Raw genomic sequence first — 18,733 nt, forward strand, 5'->3', positions numbered from 1 at the left:
TCAGTTGGAATTTCTTTTAATTAAAAGACCAAGGGGACAAGAAGCTCCTTTGTTACAGTACATTACATATGGCTCTTATGTAGAATAAAATAGACATCAGAGTCAAATGTTTCTACCAGCACCAAACTCTTACTTGTAGCAGGTGAACAGTGAAGCAAGATTTCTTTTACTGGCTTTGAGATTGTAATACATCTTTTACATGCAGTGTGTTCTTTGGTACACTTAATCGTTGAGTGAAATTACAGAATTTGCAAAGGAAAAAAATGTAAAATTTGAGCACAGTACTTCTCACTATAAGCTATTTATACAGACTTCAGAAAAAATGTCAATCCTAGTAAGATTTTTGAATACTTCTTAAAAACTTGCTAATTAGCTTCTGTGTGTTCAGACACACAAGACAAGTGAAATACACTGTAGTAAATAATTAGTTTTTAAAATATCTTTCATGATGTTTCTGGTAATTGGGCTAATCTGAAGGGCATGGAATTCTTTGAACTCCTGTATGGCTACTTTCTCCCCTTCATTTTCCCCCAAGCACATCTATAAGGTCTCCCATTTTGGATCAACTTGCTAATATGTCTTAAGTATGTAAATAATGACGGCAATAATTTTCAACTACTACCACACCATAGTATCTTCAACACTTTGCCTTTTACTATATGAAGAATATGGAAGTTGAAAAGTGATCAAGGTAAATCAGTTACTGCAAAAAAGAAAAACCTAGAATGGAGAAAGGATATCAAATGATTTTGATCTGTCATGACATCAAGGCCCAATGTATGTGATGCCACAGAATTTCAGTGTTGGTTTGAAAACTGATGTTCCTCTGAAAACTGATGTTCCTCTGCACAGTGAGTCTGCACAGTGAGCACAGAGTGTATTTCTAAAATGGTTTTAATATTACCAGATGCCAAAAATTTGTAACAGCATTTGCCTTTTAATAGAAACTTGTTCCCACTGTGAATCCAGGATTAATATTCTTTGGATACTTAAAAGATTAGTATCATAATCATGTAATTACATATGGAGTTACTTCACTTAAGCCACCTGCACTGCTACAGTTCTAAACTCATCCTAGAGAGATTTAAAATAAATAAAGTGACTGAACTTTCTCTCATAGATGGGTTCTAAATTCCGAAGACTTTCTACTCATAGAGCTGCCAGTGTAATCAAGAGTGTATAACAATGATGCCCCTGATCTTACAGTCCTTTATACAACAGTTTGGACAGGAGTGACACACTGTGCAGGAGAGCTGGCTCTCTCTGAGGATGAGGTTGATCGGTTAGAAATCTCTCTCTGTAGTTCCTCTACTTTTTTCTGAAGCTCTGCTCGTTTAGCAAGAAGTTCTTTGTATCTGTTGTGAATAGGTTCCTGCAAGAGCAAAACATAAAATATTCAACTAGGCAATCCTGACCAAAGCCAGGTCAAATCATTCCCTAAATGTTGCAGTGTATGTTTTTTCAGCTGTTGGAACCAATGGCACCTTTCCAACCCATCATTGAAATTAAATACAGGGACTATGGACACCACTAATCTTTTCACTGGCTTTCCCAGTGCCCCTGAGTATTTCCAAAGAATAACCTGCTGTGTAGGTGCTCCTGAAACTGGTACTTTTCCAAATACAACAAATAATTAACAAGACAATTAAAAGACAGTAGTCAGAAGATTCCCTATTATTTATAGGTTTTTAGTCTTAAACAGTTCTAAGTAGTTAATATTCCGTAAACATATTCACAGTAGACCAGAATTTTGTTCAGCTTTTAACTTTCCTAAAGCTACTTTCTTCAGCTTATTAAAACAAGACCCCCTAGAGGTTATCCAGACAGAGGAGGGAAGATGCAAGAAAGAAAAGAGAGCAGTGATTTGTCCAATGTCATACAAGCAGTCCTAAGAACCAGGTATACTGATTACCCCGCCCCAGTGTAGTATTTTTCTACTATACAATTGTAACTATCAATGGGTAAGGAGTAAAGTTTTAAATATGCACAGATAATCTTTCCAGCTGCTTTTAAGGAGACAAAGTTGCACTGCATGAATGAAAACTCCCATTGTATATTGTAAGGCACATACCTGTGGTTTCATCCGTGGATTCCACCTTATGTAATATCCCACCCAGAGCTCTAGGTGGCGCATGCTGGCTACTGGATAAAGGACATGATTGGAATAGCTCCCATAGAGAGGATTAGTGAAGTCTTCCAGCTGGCTGTTTATGTAAGACCACAGTGACACAGTCCTTTTAGGAAGATTCTGTAGGCAGGAAAAATAGGTAAAGATTCTCCACCACATAAGCCATTTACACTTTAGATGAAATTTGTGAAGAAGTACTTTGTTGTCATTAAAATCTCTTTAGACTTTAGAGGAAGTGGACTTGGAGACTTCAGTGATAAACCAACTTATATTAAGATCAGAGGGTACTGGAAAACAGTCTGCAGTTCCTCAAAGAGATACCATATGACCCAACAATTCCACTCTTGTACATATCCAGCAAACGGAAGACATGTCTGTACAAAAACTTTTTTATAGATGTTCAAAGCAGCATTATTCATTAACAGCCAAGAAGTGGGAACAACCTAAAAGTCCATCAACTGACGAATGGATAAGTAAAATATATCCACACAATGGAATATTATTCAGCCATAAAAAGAAATGACATAAAATGTATGAACCTTGAAAGCATATTAAAGGAAAGGAGCTAGACACAAGGTTTACATATTAAATGATTCCATTTATATGAAATGTCCAGAAGAGGCAAATCTAGAGACAAAAACATTAGTGTTTGGCAGGGGTGAATGGGAAGTGACTATTAACAGGTTTTCTGAGGTGATGAAATGTTCTGAAATGAAAATGTGGTGATCGCTGTACAACTCAGATATACTAAAAATCAGTCAACTATACACTATCAAAGTGAATTTCATGGTATGCATATTATTATCAATTTAAAAAGTTTTTTTTAAAATAATGATTCCTACCCAAGGCTCTCAAAAAATAAAACTATCTTTGAAACTTAGCTATGCTATTTCTAATGAACATTCCTTAAGTTGTTGAGTGCCTGCTATGCATAGAAATATTTACTGCATGCTAGACACTGAAGACATAATACCTGCCTTTAAGGAAGTCTAGGAAATACTACATAGCAGTTCTTGTGGTATTTTGTATCGCTTATTTAATAATCTTCATAATTTTACAAAAGCAGACATTAACTTCCCCAAGCAAACTGTTACAGTAAGTGATAGATTCAAGATTTGAACCCAGCAACTGGGCTTCAGTGCAAGTACTTATTCCTACTGTGCTTTATAAAATAAAACATAAATACTTTGTAACCACATTTTTTAGAATAAAAGTTGATGCAGAGGGAGATACCAATCAAGATGATTAAGATGTTGATACATAGGATAGACAAGTTTTGATAAAGAAGTAAAACTTGAAATGTAATCCTTACACCACTTCTTCTTAATACCAACCCCACTTAACTGATACCTTTGGGGAAAAGGGATAACGAAAAACTTTAACTTTCTACATACTATCTTTTCAGTATTTGAATTTTTTTATGGTATTACTTTACAACTTAAAAAACTCAAAAACTTAACCTAAAATGTCTCAATAAGTAGGATATACTTGGGAATCTGAGCTGCCTATTCACTCGAATATACATTTTCTGCTAATTAAATTTTTCTGCACCTGCTGTAAAGGATTTCCATTCTACATAGAAAAATTGGTACACTGTTGCTCCTTAGATTTCACGTACTTCAGTTCTCTTTAGCAGAAACCACTTCCCACTCATGAACTCAGCAGACAGCTAGCTAGCACCTTCAGCCTTGTGACAAAGATACTTCAGAATATATCAAGTCCAGATATATGGAAGGAAGCACTCAATATTATAGCATGTAAGATAAAGTATGACCCAAAAGAATGACTTCAGTTGAAATCTGTCACAGAGTACATTCTTTTAGGGAAAAGTATACAGTAGAGATAGTATGGGGAAGGTCATGTTTCATATTTTACCTCTTTTCCTCTCTGTTGTTCACTATTACAGAGGAATGTTCCGAATAAGCAGCTGTATAGGTGGTCCAAAATGGTAATGAGAAAATACTCATTGAATTCAAATGCGGTAGGAAACTGCAAATCAAACATCACAAACACATAAATTAAGACATTCTTCAAGCATATTCATCCCTGTCATGGGTAGATCCTTTTGAGGTAGTATTTAAAATGAAGTTAAACATTCAAATCTACATTATTCCAAGCTATTATGGCATTATTCGTATGGTTTTCTTTTCAAAAATCGTGTTATCATCACTTTTCTGATCATGATGTTTTCTGTATCTGCTATATCTGCTAACCCTAAATTTGCAGGCTGAATTTTGACTTAGGCAATTCTGGCAACTCTAGGCATTCTCTGCCAAAAATGACCACAAACAACATTAAGACTCTTTAAATTTTGAAGAACATAGTTGTTTTTCTTTTTTAAGGATTACACACAAAATGCCAATAGTGTCTCCAGAAAATGTCAGCAATACACAAAAGTAAATATCTAAGGCCCAATTTACAAGTCAACCAACCTATTAAATATTTAGATGGTGCAAAAGTAATTGCGGCTTTTGCCATTGAAATGGCAATTACTTTTGCACCAACGTAAACTTTTCAGGGAACATCCATCCCATCAAACCAGAGTCCCTTGTAAGCCAGTATTTTGGCAGCATCTAACAAAAAGAAAATTCACTCTCTAACCCAAGCCAGGGGCTTCACTGGATGTCTTAGTTTTACACAACACAATTTTAGGGGACTAATCAAATGAAAAATTATGAACCCCTGAAAGTTAGAAGGTTTCGTTTAATCCATCCTATCTAATATTTCAGAATTATTTGGAAGCTTCTATGTAAGATTCTACCAATTATAGGGCTGTACGTGATAAGAAATTATAAATATTTAGATTGCAGACTGTGAAAATACACATTGCTTCCAAGCTTTTACATCTTAGATCCCTTCCTTTATAGTGGAGGAAAATAGTATAAACAGCATGTAAATGGAACATGGATGAAAACAACTTTGCCTTAAAGTTTCCTACATTTTAGCAAGTATAGACAGGGTAACATGACAGATTTCCTAAACAAGAAAGGGCACTTACTAGGCCTTGATTTTTGTGGCTGTGAAGCTGAATGAAGCAGATGATCAAGCAGAAGATGACCAAGCATTTCCACAACAAAACCAATTGTAAAAAACTTTGTCAAGTCCCATTTATTCCTTTAAAAAATAAATCCCACCTCCTATATTTTTCACACTCTTAACAGCCCTATTATTAGCGAAATATGAATGCATCCTGAATCACTAAATAGCAATCCCAAGGATCTAAGCCTGCGATTAGTTATTTCATCTTCTTGGCAAAACTGTTAGCTCAGTTATGAGAAGACAGCGTAATCAGTAGGCATTTCCTCACAAAGAAACTAAAATAGCAGGGCATTAACTGCAGCTATTGCTTTTAAAACCCTCAGCAGAAGAGAACTATTTTGTTTTCTTTACATGTTTAAAATCTAAAAGGCCCTTCAACAATTGCTTCCTGATCTCAGGGCTGAGGTGACAGAGATGAGGATGGAAATAGGAGGAGAGGTATAGAATCTGGCTGTCATAATATAGTTGGTTCTGTTTTGACAAATGTGCTATTCAAGTCTGTACTAGTATTCAAGTATTTATAAAACTGATAATTGCTAACAAACATTATGACTAGTTAATATGCTTTATATTCAGGAAGAAAATATACAGAAAAACACTAGGTGTATAAAATAAAGATGGCTATAAAGTATTTTAGGTTCTATCAAAAATACAGATTTAAACTGATTTTCTTTTATTTAGTGCCAGGCTCAAAATTAGGATTAAACTACTTTTAGATATACAGCATATATAAAGTTAACAAAATTAAAATTACTAAGGAAGAAATGTATTATGATGTATTCTTCTCCCATCCAAGTGCTAACAAGGCCCGACCCTGCTTAGCTTCCAAAATCAGATGAGATGGGTGCATTCAGGGTGGTTGGCTATAGATTAACGTGTACTCTTCTTTGCAAGAAACTGGTAAATGTGCTTTTTTTCTAGCAAACATATCAGAACTGATACATTCAAACACATCGTTTCCTTCAAGGTATTCACCTTGGAAAGCAGTACACACAACCATCAACAATACCACAGTTTCAAAGAGCTTTCCTACTCCTTTGATGGTGAATTTTATTTCTGCCAAGAGTCAAAGGTTATTTAAAACTGAATATGGTAACAGTCAAAATTGGGGTCCTAATGTTTTGGGTCAAACATCCAAAAAAGGATTGTAGGGACTTAGGTAGTTGATATACTGCCTGAAAGCCAATTCCAAAGGAAAAAGTCAAACCTAATCCAAGAAAGTATTAAACATTGCACCTCTCCTTCCTCTTACCTCCCAACACACCAAAGGTCTGATTTATAAACCAAAACTGAATTGTATACACCTTTTCAGTATATATGCTAAAATACTAGTCTCATCATATCATAGTCATAGCTACGAAAATGCTTCATTTAACCCAACAATTTCTAAATAATTCACCCAAGTAGAAATGCTTATGGAGGCAAGGGACTATTAAATATATAATTGATGATTATTTCACCCAATTACCATTAATTTTCTTGTATTGAAATAAACAGTATTTTATTGAAGCTAAAAATGTGCTCCTAAATAAATATGATCCAAAGCCAGGCAGAGCCAGCACTTGCCCTACTTTAAATTCATATGGCAATCTAAATAAAAACAATTCAGACTTCCAGTTGTTTTGGGGTCTAATAGACCCTTGGGTAAATAATTATCTCCCAATGAGCTCAACAGGGTTTCGAGATGGTTTGAGTCAGAATTAAATCATATTTTTAAGACAATGACCCGTTGCCTCATTAATAAAGTGATCTCACAATAAACCAGGTGTTTTCTCAGTCCCCTCTGCTCTTTCCAAAAGATTAAATTCATTTATATTAATATTTCAAATAAATTTGTTAGAAGTTCTAAAAGCCATAATAGCTCTCTCTATGCCAAAAAATAAAAAGAACTGGATGTAGTATGTGCCTCCCTTGTTATGCTTTCTATATAAACATTTTTCCCTTAAAATAAAAATTTTCAGAAGAAGCAGATTGAAATTCAAAAAAAAATTAACAGTTAAAGTTACTTAAAAGATTTTATTTTGCTTGCGGTACCTAGCTTATTTTTTCTCCACTCTTAGCAATATATAAATGTGTTTCTAGGTGAGCCTATTTAACACTATTTGTTCAAAACAAAGGATAAAACCTCTCGGGAGTTATTATCAATGCTACTCATTGAAATACTAATAGAATCAAATTTTCAAGTGTTAATCTTTAACCTGATTCATAAAGTGACAATAAATAGCTCTCACATGGACATGGAGATGTTACAAGAATTTCCATTTAATGATCTATAGGCTAATCAGTGACCAAATCTCCCCACTCTGACAGGAAAACTGAAAGGAGATGTGTAAGAATGCATAGGCCAGATAAATTACCTGTCTTGTCATCTGCCAGACACAGTCAATAAATTGAAGAAAAACAGGCGATCTGTCTGCATCTGCATGGTTCTTATCTCCATGGCCAACTCTCTGAAGCAAAAAGAGTGAAATATATGAACTTAGGGGGATTTTTCATCTTTTGATGGAAATAATTTTTTAAAAAAATAATTGGTCAATAGTCTAAAAATTTTCAAAGTCAGGTGCTGTGGTTTACACCTGTAATCCCAACACTTTGGGAGGCTGTGGTGGAAGGATCACTTGGAGCCAGGAATTCGAGATGGGTCTGGGCAACATAGCAAGACCCCATCTCTACAAAAAATTTTTAAAAGCCAGGCATGGTGGCATGCACCTGTAGTCCTAGCTATTCAGGAGGCTAAGGTGGGAGGCTGGCTTGCGCCCAAAAGTACAGGACTACAGTGAACTACGGTCGCACCACTGCACTCCAGCCTGCATGACAGCAAGGCCCTGTCTCAAATACATAAAAATTTTCAGAAAGTCTTTTAAAGAGCATTGAAAAGTAAGTAAAAAATCATCCATTATCCTGCCAAGCAGAAATCTAACATTTTGATGTGCAAACTGCTCAGATATTTTCTGACACAAGTGCTTATAATATGAATTACTACTCTGTTTAATAAACTCAGATCCTAAAAGGTTGCTAATAAAAGATGGAAGCAGTCAGAACTCAGAGGCCAGATTTTTGTCCTGGAGATTTTAATTTCTCTGAGAAATAAGTTACATGGACACTGGCCTCAGAAAGCACCATTCTCTGTTCATATCTTGACCACTGAGTGAAGGGTACCCCCTCCTATCTTAGCACTGATGTGTCTTCATCAGGAGGAACCATATTAGCACACATCTTAGAAAACCTGTCAAAAATGCTTGACATCCACTCTCCAAGCATGCAGTCATCTACCTAGTTTCTCAGTTATTTCCTCTGAGGACCTTTGACTCAGATAACTGACAACAGAATCCTGCTCCTTACCCCAAAGCAGGAATTCTAAAAGTGTGGTCCACAAACATCCAAGGGCTGTGAGGTCAAAACTATTTCTATAATATTAAGACATTATTTACCTTTTTCAGTGTGTTGGCATTTGCACTAATGATGCAGAAGTTATGAAGGATAAAAATTCTGGTGCCTTTGCAGGCATCAAGCAGGGCAATGCTTATAATTAAAACTGCATTCGTACCCACTGTATTCTACCCTACCAGACACTCACAGTTAAATTAAAGAAAGAAAAAAAGTCCATTTCTCTTATGCCAGTGTACTTAACAAGGCAGTAAAAATTACTGATTTTATTAAATCTCATCCCTTAAGTACACTTTTTTTTAATGGCCTGTGTGACAAAACGGGAAATATGTGTTAACTCTTTGCTACTGCATGTAGTATGGTAGGAGATAGCACTTTCTCATCATTTTTACTTGAAAGAAAAATTAATGTATGCATTGTGGTTAGAAAGACTTAAAGACTTTTTTTTTTGAAAAGGTACAATGTGAATTATCACTGAAAGGAAAACAGCTGACAATATTTGTTGTCAATGAAAAAATTCAAGCTTTTGAGTGAAAACTCAATTTTTGGTGAACTTTTGCCCACCATAATGAGCTTAAAAATACTTGAAGGCTTTTCTGACAAAACCAATGGTGATGATTAACAAGTGTGATTTTATGGTATTATATGATGAAATGCATTTACATTTGGAAGATCTGTATAACTCAATAAGCCAGTATTTTCCAAATAACCAATATGTGATGTTACAAAACCACACATGGGTAAAAGATCTATTCAAAATGGAAGTGAGACCAATGGAATTTAATGATAAAAAAATTCATTAACTTGATTTTGGATTCCATATAACAACTAACCTCTAAGAAACTGCCATTTATCAAGTTCTGGCGTAGTATCAAAGAAGAATATCTACAATTCCCTGAAAAAGCTATTAAAATACTTTCTCCTTTTCCACTTACATATCTGTATATGGTTAGATTTTCTTCACATACTAAAACCAACAAAACATAACAGATTGAAGGTAAAAATGGATATAAAATTCAGCTATCTTCTATTAAGCCAAACTCATTAAATTTGCAAAAGTAAAACAATGCCAGTCTTTTCATTAAACTTTTTGTTTTGGAAAATATTTTTTTTAGTTTAAATATTTCTGTTAATATATAATAAGCTTATTTTCTAAATTAAGAAATATTTTTAAATTTTTTCAAATTTAATTTTCAGTATGGCAAATATTGATAGATATAACTCACATAAAGTTCTCTGGGTAACAAGTTTGGGGAGTTAGGAAAAAAAAGTTCTATCCATAATTGTTAACAATGTAAAGGGGGTCCTGAAACCAAAAAGTTTGAGAATCATTACTCTACATTAACCTTGTGAACAAATCCTCTTGACTGGGTGCCCTTTAATTGTCAAAATTCTATTTTCAGAATATAACTAGGTAAAAAAAATGGGGGGAGTAGGTAACCAGAGTTAGCAATTTAGGAATCCATAGCAACTTCGAACACCCCAAAATGTTTGATTTTGAACACATTTATATAAACATGTGCAGCTTTGGCTGACTAAAACTTGATTCTTTGAAGTACGAGTTTGTTTTAAATGGCCGTTTCATGACAAGTACATTGTGCAGAGAACGGCAAAATGTGAGCCATCTGAATAAACACTCCAGGTACCCAATTTTATTTAACAGTTCAAGTTCAAAAGAGCAGACTAACTTTAAATGTCTGTTCCTTTCAAGTTACAGTTAACCCTTGAACAACACGGTTAGAACTGCACAGGTCCACTTATATGCAAATTTGTTTCAGCCAAATGCAGGATGCGGAACCCACATACACAGAGGGCCAACTTTACATGGTCCCAGCAGGGCCAGCTTCAGAACTTGAATATGTGTGGATTTTGGCCTGTTCATGGGATCTGGGAACCAAGCCCCCACATATACCAAGGGACAACTGTATAAACACTGCTAGTATACTCTGGTAACTACTGGATACTAAAGGTAAACATTACAGACAGCATCTGGGTAAAGACCCTTCTAAAAGTTTTTCAATTATTTAGGAAAACGCCTGTCCAGAAACACCCGTGGACATCACTGAATGATATCGGATGTTTCCCAGTGGAGATCACAGAAAAGACCGGGTCAGACACTTGACAAATAGCTAGCTCTGACTCCAGACTAGTCATGTTAGGGATATCTTAATGCTTTCCAAAACAAGCAAAAACGTTTACCCCACTAGATAAATGATCAATTTCAGATGAATATCTTATTTTAAAAAACACATTTTTTTCACATGCCTTGGCATGAATGCATGTGATATATCAAAAGTCAAGGTTCCTTACTTACTAGTTGAAATCGATGTCCAAAACTTAGCCATTCTTTCTCCACAAGGACTTCAAATCCTCGGATGGTTCGATAGTATCCATCCAACATGAGCATGGCAAGGGAAGTGAGCTGAGCTGTGCGATCCCAACCATCACTGCAATGCACTACCACAGACGTCTTCCCTGACTCTACCTTGTCAGCAATCCTAAGAGCCCCTGCAAGAATAAGCTGGAAAACAGATTTTTTAATAAATTGTTTTTAAACAAGGTAAATACTTCCTTCTTCAAAATTTACTAATACAGCTTATCAGGGATCATTATTTCAATAACATGAGGAAAAACATTTGTCCCTTCCTAAGAAGAATTTTTTTAAATGGTAGAAGATATATAAATTTTGCTTTTAAAACTAGAAAAACCTCATAATTGCTGACTCCTATTAATTTGCCCAATGAAATAGCCAAATCAAAAGTACCTTTGGGTGCTACATAAATCATGGTGTAAGATTCTTCTTAGAAAAGTTCTAAAGAGATCTGTTTCTAAGAATCAAATATTCCATCATCTATTTAAATAAAAATAATTGATATGGCAATTGAAGCCTTTTTATGATTTAAAACAATGCTTAAACCAAATTGGCATAAGTACCTGAAAGCAATAATACTGGATCTCTTTTAAAATACTCTATAGCATTTATTGTATTGTTTTGACTAAAGATTTTTATGTCACAGAGCATACAGCAAGCACAGTATAAACTTCAGAGTGAGCTACTTTTCTATAACACTATGCATGAAAATTCACAGAATATGTCAATCTGTTACTTAAAATAACTTCAGCTCTTATTTTTTAAATATGCAGAAATCCTTTGCAAAATAACTTACCTTTTCTGAAATCAATCTTGAGTTAAAACTAAACATAATTAGATATAACCAAAAAAGAAACACAAAAGTATGGTATCTTAAAAAAAAAACAAAAAAAGGACAATACAGCCCTATTCTTCTCTGCAATGGCCATATTGTATTATACTTGAAAAACAGTATAGTTCTACATACACAGATGAGAATGAAAGAAAACAGATTATTAAGCTTGGAAATATGATAACCTCCCCTTGATCACAGCTATAAGCATATTCTGGAAATGGGGTACTATGATGATCTTGACTATATATCAAGAGTCATTTGTAAGCCTGAAGTGCCTAGACCTCATTGTCCAATGATCCTAATTCAGTATCTTAAATAAATTCCACCTATAATTCTAGTGCATATACAAAGTTAAGAATCACTAACCCAAAGGCTTAGTTAAGATTGATCAGGAAGAGTTATCCAAAGTAGTAAGTGTTCATTCATTCATTAAATCAACATTTATGGAGTCCCTTACTAGAAGGTAGATACTGCTCTAGGCACGGGCCATACAGCAGGGAACAAAGTTCCTGCTTACTGAAGTTTACATTCTATTTGGGTGAGGCCCACTAGTCACAAATAAACAAGGAAATATACAGTATACCAGATGGCAATAAGTGAAAACGCTCCATAGAAGTTATAGGGAATGCTGGTAGAACTCTTATTTTGTAAAGAGGCTGGGAAAGGCCTCTCTCAGAAAGGTGATATTTGAGCAGAGACCAGAAGAGAGTGCTTGAGTAAATAAACTTTCTTTGTGTGATAAGGATTGGGGGAGAATAAAGTAGTTTAGCCCAACTATATGTCTTATACCTCTAGGGAAATTTGATTCTGTTATAGCCAGCCTTTTAGAGACCATGTTGAAACTGCAAATTAAATATCTGGAGTTTTCAGAATCAAACACAGCGATTTATGTTAGTTCCAAATCAAGCCTAAGGCTGTATATTTACACATCACATAATTTGATGAATGGGCCACATGAACATGCTCTCTGAGTAGTGTTTATACTTTGTGATTTTCAAGCTTCTAAGCTTCTCAAAGGGAAACAATAGTAAAAATGGTCTATTTAAAATTCTTATTCAGTTTGGTTTTCTCTTCAATTCTGTCTGAACTTCAGAGATTTTAATGTGAGCAGAAGTATCCTCCTTCTTAACGTGAAAGACTGCATTTCCCATTACCTCATAATATTTATATATGTGGTTACATAAGTCTACATTTTGGTGAGTTATGTTACTGACAGACCATATCTGAAAATATAACTAGATTAAATTAGCATGTTAGGTAAATTAGCACTGACATGTGCTCTGCGAATGACTTAGCACTCAGTGTGGCTCACGCAACCACTCCACCTCATTTCCCTGATCAGAATGGTTTTAACTTCACAAATCAACTAATATTTATTGGGTACCTATTCACACGGATAGTGCTGCCCTAGCTCCTGAGAGGACAAAAAAAATATGTAGGATTTATCCAGTCTTGGTCTCCATAAATTAGCAATATACATTGGTTGACACACAAAAGCAAACAAAGCACACGCTAGTTCCTGATTAGATGGAAAGACAGGGTAAAGAGTTCAGAGAAAATGGAAAAGGATGCAATCTGGGAAGACTTTATGGAAGAAATGAAATATGAACTGGAATCTGAAGGATGGTTCGAATTCAGATAGGATGGGAGGGGGAACAAAAGAAGTACAACATAACCAAATGCACAATATAAAAAACCAATTCATTCAAACATTAAAATTCACTAGTAGTTCCAAGTATCAAAGCATTTACCCATTTTTCATTGTTTAGAAAGGTAGCTCCATGTTGATTTCAATTATAAGTAAAAAGCTAATATAAACAAAGGGGTAGAGAGAGTCTTTGTTTGGGATATAGTAACACACACCCACCTTAATATGTTCTAGCCAATGAGTAGATTCCAAGTTAGACAACCAGTGAGTTTCCTCAATGTTGGGGTACACAATCTCCTTAAGTTTTCGTAATGATTCTCTCATAACATGAATATTGTGGATATCCAGGAAAACTAGTTCAGCATTTTGATAGGCATCTTCACTTTCATAACCTCCACCCTTTGCCTGGAAAAAAGCACACATCATGGAAACTCATAAATGAATGCACATCTGTAAACAAGTGACATAAAATATACAATAGCATAAAAGATGATACATATTACTGGAGACAAGGAAAACTCCACAAGAAAATGTGGATGGCTCAGGACAACTTATTTAGCACAACCACTCGCTTTCTTATATTCTTCTTTACAAAATGAATATATACGTACTCTGACTTGCTCATGTGGCCATTATTAAAATTAAATATGAAACACATAGGAAGGTATTTAAACACTGTAAAGCACTAAATTTTCCCAGCCCATATGCCAAGTCCTACCCAAACATAAGTTCTTACAGAAGACTTCCTTTCATATATACTGAAATTACCAGACTGTAAGTTCATGTGCTGAGACCACATGTCTGGTTCACCTATGCTGCTTCACCTCCCTGCCTCTTCACCTCATTTTAATCTTCATATCTAAGAAATAAACTCTTTGCAATCAAAATGACCTGCTTCTTTTTTAACCACATAATTCTCTTTAAATAAAAAGACAGAACAAGGATAAAAGCACAGAATGCTATCATCATCAATGTTCTCAAAGACTTAAATCTACATCTACAAAATAGAATGAGAAAATATTTGGTGTTCAAAATAAGCTATGACTATAAAGAAGAACCTTATTTTTCTGGACTTAATCTTTTTATATTTCATGAATAAAATATTCTATCTCCTACCTAACTCGTGTAAAATCATACTTCTTAGAGCCCTAATAGAAACAAATTAGGAAAATACTGGAGCAGTAAATTATATAAAATTAAGTGATCATATGACCCACACCTTTGAAACAACAAAACCACCAACTCATAACCAGCAACAAATTACTGAAAGAACAGAAGTTCAGCTTCCTTTCTGACACTGAGAGTCTGGAAAATCGTTTGGCACAATTATAGAATTAACAGTATTTCAATGGATACCTGTTAAGGATTACTTCTGAAGAGTGGGAATAAGACAGGAACTTTCAATTCAAATTTGTTGCAACATTCTAGAAAGACAGCAGTGGTAACAACTATACAGAACCTGTCACAGAAACACATAGAATGAAAATGCCCTGGATTCAGGTAGTGGCATGGTTGTACAACTTTGTGAATATACTAAAAGCACTGAAATGTACACTTGAAAAGATGAGCGCTTTTCAGTAATGGTACCTGCTGCTGTAGTTATGTCTTCTCTCTCCTTCCCTCCTTCTATAGATTTGGTCAACTGAACCAAAATTTCAATTTCCACAATGCTAATATTTATTCTGCGGGAACAATCAGCTACAGCTAACTGCCAGTTCTTCAGTCTGAATAACTTGTTCAGGTGGAGGATGGTCAGAAGAGGGCACCACTAGTCACCGAGAACACTAGTTCGCTATTCCTAGAGCAGTACTATACAGGGACTTCAGTGAGTCATAAGCTCAGTTAGTTGTCAACTTTGGAGAAGTGGGAAGCTAAGAATAACTGAACACCTAGTTATTATGTAAGTAAGTAAAAGTTTATGCATTATTTTTTATTAAATGATTTTTGCTCCCAAAACAACACTGTTAACTATTATTATTCTCATTTTTACCAATAAACAAATTGAGGTCTAAAGAGGTTAAATAACTCAAAATCACACCATCAAGTTGAAGAGCCAAGACAAGAACCTATATGTTTACCACTGTAGAGCCTGAGCTCTTTTTACTACACTGTGGCGCTGCCAAACTCAGCTGATTCATGAAACCATAATTATAATTACTAAGAGACCATCTGACCTTGTTGGCAACAGCATTAACACTTGGCCGGGCATCAAATATAAAGATTTTGTGAGACTGGGCATTGGAATCCATGATAGCTTGAAGGTATTTTTCATCTTCTTTGCTTCGCTTTCCACTCACTCCAACCATGGGCTGGCTACACCGAGTGATTGTGGCTTGACTTTCAGGATGAATCCATGATAAAACCTTAATTAAGAGGAAAAAATGGTAACACACCTTTTACATACTTCTCTGTTTATAATTCTCAAAAACAGTACTCAGTAAAGCTCTGCTTTCTAATTGGATCCAAAGCCTGGCCATGAAAGGACATCTGAGGCTGCTAAGAAAAATCATCACCTTTCTTTCAAGCCAATTCTGGCATGCGGAAAACTTGGTCTAATTCTTTAGTCAGATACTGATTTAGGAAAGTATTTGATTATTGGGAAATGTTATCTCCTGAAAAAAATACTGTGAAACAGGGCTAAGTAAACCCCACTTAATATATTAGTAAAACTGCTCAGTTCTAAAAGCCTTTAGAATCTACGAATTTTGTACCTAAAATTATTTAAGCTCATCTTTCTAAGATCCAGTTATAAATCTGTAAGGTGTTCTTTCTAGGACTTAAAAAAAAAAAAGAACATTTATCATCATGACTAAAGAATATACAACAAGATAAATAAATAGTGACTAATACACAGAGCAAACTTTGTTTTTCAGTGAAGAATCATGCAACTCTGTGCAGTTATCTAATACCCTTATCACACTCTCTGGAAGCCTCTTTAAGTCTTTCTTCCAGTTTTAACTTTACTAAATAAATCAATCTCCAATATCCCCATGAAAGACCTGCTGCTGTAGCTATTTATATCCTGAATCCATTCTCCTACTCATTAATCTCAGCATTATGTTGAGTAAAAAAGCACTTGCAAAGGCTCATCCAAACTTCCTACTTACTGGGATACGGCCTCTTGATCTGAAGGATGCCACTCTCTTTAATTCTTCATCAGGAATATTTGCTGGCACAACCAGGAGGGCAGGGTATGTATCACAAAGTTCATATCGTTCATTTATCTTTGTTATTCTCCAGCTTTCATTTGGAATTCCCTACATGTGAAATGAAACATAAGACAAATTACTATATAACTAAAATATTAAACGACACCAGGACAGAAGCCATCCTGTTCAATCTCTCTGACCTCTACTATCCATCTCCTAAAGTGTTGGGATAGTTGTTGTCAGCCTGTGGCATCAGGCTTTCAGGATTAGATATTCTAATGTAGGGATACGTATTCATTTGTGGAACCCAATTTGATGTTAATATAACAGACATTAATTCACTAAATATTGAGTGTGGGCCTGTGCTAAGCATATTCAGGAGGTGGAAGGAAACAGTAAGACTTCAAATGTTCCTTTTTTTTTTTTTTTTTTGAGACAGAGTCTCGCTCTGTCGCCCAGGCTGGAGTGCAATGGTGCGATCTCAGCGCACTGCAACCTCCGCCTCCTGGGTTCAAGTGAATCTCCTGCCTCAACCTCCTGAGTAGCTGGGACTACAGCCGTACGCCACCATGCTGGGCTAATTTTTGTATTTTTTAGTAGAGACGGGGTTGGCCAGGATGGTTTCAATCTCCTGACCTCGTGATCCACCTACCTTGGCCTCCCAAAGTGCTGTGATTATAGGCATGAGCCACCACACCTGGCCAAATGTTCCTATTCTTTATTTATTTATTTATTTATTTGGAGACAGAGTTTCGCTCTTGTTGCCCAGGCTGGAGTGCAATGGCACGATCTCGGCTCACTGCAACCTCTGTCTGCCTCCCGGGTTCAAGCGATTCTCCTGCCTCAGCCTCCCAAGTAGCTGGGATTACAGGCATGCGCCACCATGCCCGGCTAATTTTGTATTTTTAGTAGAGACAAGGTTTCACCATGTTGGTCAGGCTGGTTGCGAACTCCTGACCTCAGGTGATCCGCCTGCCTCAGCCTCCCAAAGTGCAGGGTCTCATTCAGTTTGACTGGATGATTGACTTTGTTGCCATTCATCTATACAAATAAATATCAGAAGTCAGGCACCAAGTGTCCACCAGAGTGCTACATGCACAGCTATCACTTACATATGTAAAGTACATTTTTCACTGAGGTATTATAGTACTAATGGATGTTGCTAATCTAAAATATATTAGAAACGTAAGGGAGGAATGCAAGGCAAAATGACAACAGGCAACAGGCAAGAAAAGTGCTTGAAACAATTTTTAAAAAACATGAACTATTGAGCTCTCGTGCTCCTTCAATATCTGCTATTTTATAAATAGTGTACTACTTCACATATAGGATTACTTAATAAGACAACTGAAATTTTCCATCCTTCACTGTATACAAAATTAAGCTATTATATTAAATGGTTGGACTTAAGAAAATCTATCTTAAATTTTATGATCTCTGAAAATTCTTATCAAACAGAAAAAGACGGAATTGAAAGTGAAAAATACATTTACTGAGCATCTACTATGTGTAGGCACTTTGCCAGCCTCTTTACACCCAAACACACAGGTATATTTTACTGTACTCAGGTTTCATTAACTTCATTTCATAGATAAAGAAACTATGGCACAGTTTGTAATTTGGCCAAAGCTATACATTAGGAGGAAGTAGAGAATTCCATGAGCATTCCAAGTCTATCCTTTTTATATAAAAGTACATCATTCCTCAAGAAAAATTTACTATCGTATTCACTAAATTGTTGTAAAAATCTCAAAGAGCAGAATGTACTCTCCTTTAAAGAAGTATTTCTCAAGCTGTTGCCAAACACCCCGAAGGATGTTAAGAAAGAAGATTCCCTTCCAGCAAACACTCTCAATAGCGCTTCTATTTATCCCTAACTGTTCTTTCATTAGTACCTTACATCCTGTTTACTCCATATAATTAGCCTGGTCCCATCTTGCTCCCTGTGGTCTACATCTTTCCCTCCCTCCTGATTTCGTTGACTTCAGATATTCTGGACAACTTCAAGATGAAAGTTAAACCCTGCACCAGGCTGCTCATTAACTTTATACAGATTTTTACCCATGACTTATTTCCAGAACTAAAGTCTTAATTAGAGGTTTTTAACAAAATATTCACGTGCTGGCCGGGCACGGTGGCTCACGCCTGTAATCCCAGCACTTTGGGAGGCAGAGGT

The 18,733-nt window shown here is 35.6% G+C and overlaps 1 protein-coding gene across 5 annotated transcripts in view; it reads right to left on the bottom strand.

The window, feature by feature from the left end:
* MTMR2 (myotubularin related protein 2) overlaps window positions 1–18,733 on the bottom strand; it is a 90,626-nt gene continuing 71,893 nt past the window's right edge. For all 5 annotated transcript variants that reach the window (XM_019036880.4, XM_019036884.4, XM_055356116.2 and 2 more), the window contains 8 exons: window positions 16,516–16,665; window positions 15,583–15,771; window positions 13,628–13,813; window positions 10,869–11,075; window positions 7,525–7,617; window positions 4,004–4,117; window positions 2,072–2,248; window positions 1–1,372 (listed from right to left, as the gene is read on the bottom strand). In XM_019036880.4, coding sequence (XP_018892425.1) covers window positions 1,211–1,372; window positions 2,072–2,248; window positions 4,004–4,117; window positions 7,525–7,617; window positions 10,869–11,075; window positions 13,628–13,813; window positions 15,583–15,771; window positions 16,516–16,665 — 1,278 coding nt within the window. In that variant the 3' untranslated portion in view covers window positions 1–1,210. The remainder of the gene's footprint in view (window positions 1,373–2,071; window positions 2,249–4,003; window positions 4,118–7,524; window positions 7,618–10,868; window positions 11,076–13,627; window positions 13,814–15,582; window positions 15,772–16,515; window positions 16,666–18,733) is intronic.

Source organism: Gorilla gorilla, chromosome 9 (assembly GCF_029281585.2).
Source record: "Gorilla gorilla gorilla isolate KB3781 chromosome 9, NHGRI_mGorGor1-v2.1_pri, whole genome shotgun sequence".
Lineage (NCBI taxonomy): Eukaryota > Metazoa > Chordata > Mammalia > Primates > Hominidae > Gorilla > Gorilla gorilla.